General features: G+C 45.6%; 1 protein-coding gene across 1 annotated transcript; it reads right to left on the reverse strand.

Annotated features, from left to right (window-relative positions):
- Positions 1 to 1687: 1687 nt before the first annotated feature.
- On the reverse strand, positions 1688 to 3146 carry LOC129177073 (interferon gamma-like). Its single transcript, XM_054767805.1, has 4 exons — positions 3021 to 3146; positions 2869 to 2940; positions 1841 to 2071; positions 1688 to 1768 (listed from the first exon to the last, which is right to left on the reverse strand). The coding sequence occupies exons 1-4, from the start codon at positions 3144 to 3146 to the stop codon at positions 1688 to 1690; spliced, it is 510 nt and encodes a 169-aa protein (XP_054623780.1).
- Positions 3147 to 6824: the final 3678 nt, after the last annotated feature.

Raw genomic sequence — 6824 nt, forward strand, 5'->3', positions numbered from 1 at the left:
TATTTACGGTTCATGTCGTTTACTGTGCTTCTTATGTGGGTTGTAAGGAATGAATACAAGTACATCTTCAGTAAAACATAATTGTTGTGATGATTTACACCTGGAAACGCTTGGTGGCAGCGTTAGGACCCAAATAAAAGTTCACTGACAAAAGAGTTCGCGTATTGCTTGAAGATGCAAAGTGAGATTTGTCCACCAGATGTCAGCAGAGCACAACCTCACTTTGTCCTCACGTACACTCATGTAAATTAGTGCTGTTGGTTATATATAGTACTTGCATTTTATTAGTTAGCATTATTTAAAAAACAAGATGATATCAAAGTAATTAATTTATAATTCCTTAAAAAATGTATAATAAATGTTCCATTCCATTTTCTTCCACTTATTGGGGTCCAGGTCGCGGGGGCAGCGGTCTCAGTAGGGAAGTCCAGACTTCCCGGTCTCCGGCCACCTCTTCCAGTTCCACCAGGAGGACACGGAGGCGTTCCCAGGCCAGCTGTGAGACATAATGCCTCCGGCATGTCTTCGGTCTGCCCCGGGGCCTTCTCCTGGCCGGGAATGCCCAGAACACCTCACCAAGGAGGCATCCGGATATAGATACTAGATACCCGAGCCACCTCAACCGGCTCCTCTCCATGTGCCCAGCCGCCCTACGGAGGTCACGACCCAAAGCTCATGACCGTAGGTGGGGGTGGGAGGCCTGTGGATGGACGGCTAGCGCCCTCCACTGTCATTGTGCAGGCCGGGTTCCATGAGTAATGCTGTGCTTCCTGCGGACTTTCCCTTTGCTGACTCACCTTTTGCTTTGACGCTCGCAACAAAACCAAGTGTCATCTTTCACTCACTCCTGCTAAGCGAAAGAAGAAGAAGAAGAGGAGGGGGTTGCTGATGTCTTTGACGTCTTCCTCGTCACGGAAAAAAAAAAACAACGCCAGACTTTCCACGCCAGCGTTGTCACTCGCCTGAATTCCACTTTGAGGGCATTTCAGGAAACAATGTGGGGCGTTTCCTCCACATCGTGTGACACATAAGGGGTTGGCATTAGCAGTTAGCATCAACGCTTGTTTCTTGCCTTTTGTTTTTAGCAAAGACGGCCGAGAAGACGTCTAACCCTTTGCTGTCATTTTTACACTTGCAGGAAGTTTCCTTTTTGCTGCACGCGCTGCTGCACTCTGCTGACTCACACCGAAACACACACACACACACACACACAAGGGGGGGTGAACTCTCAGTTTTTCTCTGCATCTTGTCATGGTTTCCTTCATCATCGCGCTCAGCGCACACACACGCTGTGTTCGAAGCAGAAGATGTTCCAGCAAGTTCTACCAATCTTGACTTTCTGCTCGGCTTGACCCCTGACCTTTGAGAGGAGCCTGGACGCCGCTTCCCGTCAGTCTGCTTCTGGTAAACGTGTGGTCGACAGACAGGAAGACGCTCCTTTCACCCACAATGCACTTGTGTGCTCCCCCACGCCACCAACACCCCCACCCCTCCCGCCCCGCCCCGCCACCACCGTGCGTGCTTTTTCTCAGGTCACATGACACACACACACACACACACACGCAAGCTGCCACTTTTTATTGCCCGCTAATCAATAAATACAAGAATGAATAAATAAATAGCAAATAAATATGGCTGGTGGTCGGTGTGGGATGGATGAAAGCATCAGGGGGCTTCACTTGGCGGTTTAGTGCGCCAAGGAGCCGGCCTCCTCGTAGAGCCACGGCAGCTCCCACAGTGCTTTGCTCTGGATCACCACGTTGTCCATCTGCAAGGAGGGGGGGAGGGGCGCGGGGTCAGCAAGAGCACGCCCTCTGAGGTCAAAGGCGGTGAGGTCTACCTGGATGTGTCGGAAGCGCTCCAGGGCCTCCAGCAGCGCGTCCGGCTCCTGGAAGCGGAACCTCCTCAGCTCCTGCACGCGCTTCAGGACGTAGCTCAGCTCCGCACGCACGTCCACGCCGGTGGGCGAGGGGGGCGAGGGGGAGGCTGTCGGGGCAGGAAGTTCCATCAGCATTCGCTGGATCAGCTTCTCGTACGTCTGCAGCGCTGCCGACATCAGAACCTCCTTGGCCTGCAACACACGCACGCAATCTGACAACCAAGACTCATGCTAACCTACACTACGCTAACTTCACTAACTAGTGCTGTTGTGTAACTAGCTAGTTTCTTCTACTAACTAGTGCTGGTAGTTCCTTTCACTGCCTAGTGATGTTGTCTAACTAGCTAGTTCCAACTGGTGTTTTGTGTAATGAGTACTAATTCTTTTCACTAGTGTTGTTGTTTTTAACTATGTAGTTCCTTTCACTAACTCGTGTTGTTGTGTAATTGATACTAACTAGTTAGTGTTGTTGTGTTACTAGCTAGTTCCTTTCACTACATTGTGAAGTTGTGTAATTAGTACTAACTAGTGCAGTTGTTTAAATATCAAGTTCCTGTCACTAACTGTCATGAGGACCAATTCCTTCCACTAACTAGTGCTGTTGTGTATTGAGTACTAACTAGTGCTGTTGTGTAACCATGTAGTTCCTGTCACTAACTAGTGCTGTTGTGTAACCATGTAGTTCCTGTCACTAACTAGTGCTGTTGTGTATTGAGTACTAACTAGTGCTGTTGTGTAACCATGTAGTTCCTGTCACTAACTAGTGCTGTTGTGTATTGAGTACTAACTAGTGCTGTTGTGTAACCATGTAGTTCCTGTCACTAACTAGTGCTGTTGTGTATTGAGTACTAACTAGTGCTGTTGTGTAACCATGTAGTTCCTGTCACTAACTAGTGCTGTTGTACTAACTATGGGTGTGATGAGAAGTAGCTGTGCTATGCTATGCTGTGCTATGCTAGGTGCTAGCATGGTGGAAGTGAAGGTGTGACCTGCAGGTCGGTGGTAAGAAGTTCTCTGGAGAAGACGGCTCGGCCGTTCAAGCGTTCCCTGACGGGGATCTTCTGCAAGCAAACGTCAACATGGACATCAGCGCCATCACCCCTGCACGCACGCCACCAGCGTGTCCGTGACGCGTACTCACGTAGAACTGCAGCAGCTTCTGGACGGCTCTGCTCATCTTTGGCGGGACGTGAGAGGCCGCGGCCCGAGATACAAAGAGGCAGACGCACACCCAGAGGGCGGTTGTGACCGTCGCCGTGGTAACCATCGTCTCCACGGCGCCCGTGTCGCAGGTTGGATTCCCGGGTCGGGTCGGGTCGGGCCTGGAGGTACGCTGGTTCTGATGCGTGAAGGTGAAGTGACAACTGGTTGGCAAGCACTCGCATTTAAACACCCCCCCCCACCCCCCACCCCCCCATGATGTGATGATTTAAGTGTGAAATGTGGTTGACAATTTCCTTGAAATCATCAAAGTTCACAAAAACACACACACATCATAACACAACACACACAATACACACAATACACACCATACACACCATACACACAACACACACAATACACACCATACACACCATACACACAACACACACACAACACACACAATACACACCATACACACAACACACACAATACACACCATACACACCATACACACAACACACACAATACACACCATACACACCATACACACAACACACACACAACACACACAATACACACCATACACACAACACACACAACACACACAATACACACCATACACACCATACACACCATACACACAACACACACACAACACACACAATACACACCATACACACAACACACACAATACACACCATACACACCATACACACAACACACACAATACACACCATACACACCATACACACAACACACACAACACACACAATACACACCATACACACCATACACACCATACACACAACACACACAATACACACCATACACACCATACACACAACACACACAACACACACAATACACACCATACACACCATACACACAACACACACAACACACACAATACACACCATACACACCATACACACAACACACACAACACACACAATACACACCATACACACCATACACACAACACACACAATACACACCATACACACAACACACACAACACACACAATACACACCATACACACAACACACACAACACACACAATACACACCATACACACAACACACACAATACACACCATACACACAACACACACAACACACACAATACACACCATACACACAACACACACAATACACACCATACACACAACACACACAATACACACCATACACACAACACACACACAATACACACCATACACACAACACACACAACACACACAATACACACCATACACACTATACACACAACACACACAATACACACCATACACACAACACACACAACACACACAATACACACCATACACACAACACACACAATACACACCATACACACAACACACACAACACACACAATACACACCATACACACAACACACACAATACACACCATACACACTATACACACAACACACACAATACACACCATACACGCAACACACACCACACACCATACACACAACACACACCACACACACCATACACACAACACACACCATACACACAACACACACACAACACACACAATACACACCATACACACACCACACACAATACACACAACACACACCACACACAATACACACACAACACACACAACACACACAATACACACAACACACACCACACACACCATACACACAACACACACCACACACACCATACACACAACACACACACAATACACACCATACACACACCACACACAATACACACAAAACACACACACAACACACACAAAACACACAATACACACACAACACACACAACACACACAACACACACAATACACACCACACACAATACACACCATACACAATACACACACAACACACACAATACACACACAATACACACACCATACACACAACACACACAACACACACAATACACACAACACACACCACACACAATACACACACAACACACACACAACACACACAATACACACAACACACACAATACACACACAATACACACAACACACACCACAAACAATACACACACAACACACACAACACACACCACACACAATACACACACAACACACACAATACACACAATACACACAACACACACAATACACACACAGTACACACAACACACACAATACACACAACACACACAATACACACACAACACACACAATACACACACAACACACATGACTGTGGTATTACTGTGGTATGTAGTCCATGACTGTGGTATTACTGTGATATGTACTTCATGACTGTGGTATTACTGTGATATGTACTTCATGACTGTGGTATTACTGTGGTATGTAGTCCATGACTGTGGTATTACTGTGGTATGTAGTCCATGACTGTGGTATTACTGTGGTATGTACTTCATGACTGTGGTATTACTGTGGTATGTACTCCATTACCGTGGTATTACTGTGGTATGTACTTCATGACTGTGGTATTACTGTGGTATGTAGTCCATGACTGTGGTATTACTGTGGTATGTACTTCATGACTGTGGTATTACTGTGGTATGTAGTCCATGACTGTGGTATTACTGTGGTATGTACTTCATGACTGTGGTATTACTGTGGTATGTAGTCCATGACTATGGTATTACTGTGGTATGTAGTCCATGACTGTGGTATTACTGTGGTATGTACTCCATTACTGTGGTATTACTGTGGTATGTAGTCCATGACTGTGGTATTACTGTGGTATGTACTTCATGACTGTGGTATTACTGTGGTATGTAGTCCATGACTGTGGTATTACTGTGGTATGTACTTCATGACTGTGGTATTACTGTGGTATGTAGTCCATGACTGTGGTATTACTGTGGTATGTACTTCATGACTGTGGTATTACTGTGGTATGTAGTCCATGACTGTGGTATTACTGTGGTATGTACTTCATGACTGTGGTATTACTGTGGTATGTAGTCCATGACTGTGGTATTACTGTGGTATGTACTTCATGACTGTGGTATTACTGTGGTATGTAGTCCATGACTGTGGTATTACTGTGGTATGTACTTCATGACTGTGGTATTACTGTGGTATGTAGTCCATGACTGTGGTATTACTGTGGTATGTAGTCCATGACTGTGGTATTACTGTGGTATGTACTCCATTACTGTGGTATTACTGTGGTATGTAGTCCATGACTGTGGTATTACTGTGGTATGTACTCCATTACTGTGGTATTACTGTGGTATGTACTTCATGACTGTGGTATTACTGTGGTATGTAGTCCATGACTGTGGTATTACTGTGGTATGTAGTCCATGACTGTGGTATTACTGTGGTATGTACTTCATGACTGTGGTATTACTGTGGTATGTAGTCCATGACTGTGGTATTACTGTGATATGTAGTCCATGACTGTGGTATTACTGTGGTATGTACTCCATTACTGTGGTATTACTGTGGTATGTAGTCCATGACTGTGGTATTACTGTGGTATGTACTCCATTACCGTGGTATTACTGTGGTATGTACTTCATGACTGTGGTATTACTGTGGTATGTAGTCCATGACTGTGGTATTACTGTGGTATGTACTTCATGACTGTGGTATTACTGTGGTATGTAGTCCATGACTGTGGTATTACTGTGGTATGTACTTCATGACTGTGGTATTACTGTGGTATGTAGTCCATGACTATGGTATTACTGTGGTATGTAGTCCATGACTGTGGTATTACTGTGGTATGTACTCCATTACTGTGGTATTACTGTGGTATGTAGTCCATGACTGTGGTATTACTGTGGTATGTACTCCATTACTGTGGTATTACTGTGGTATGTAGTCCATGAC

Source organism: Dunckerocampus dactyliophorus, chromosome 2 (genome assembly GCF_027744805.1).
Source record: "Dunckerocampus dactyliophorus isolate RoL2022-P2 chromosome 2, RoL_Ddac_1.1, whole genome shotgun sequence".
NCBI lineage: Eukaryota > Metazoa > Chordata > Actinopteri > Syngnathiformes > Syngnathidae > Dunckerocampus > Dunckerocampus dactyliophorus.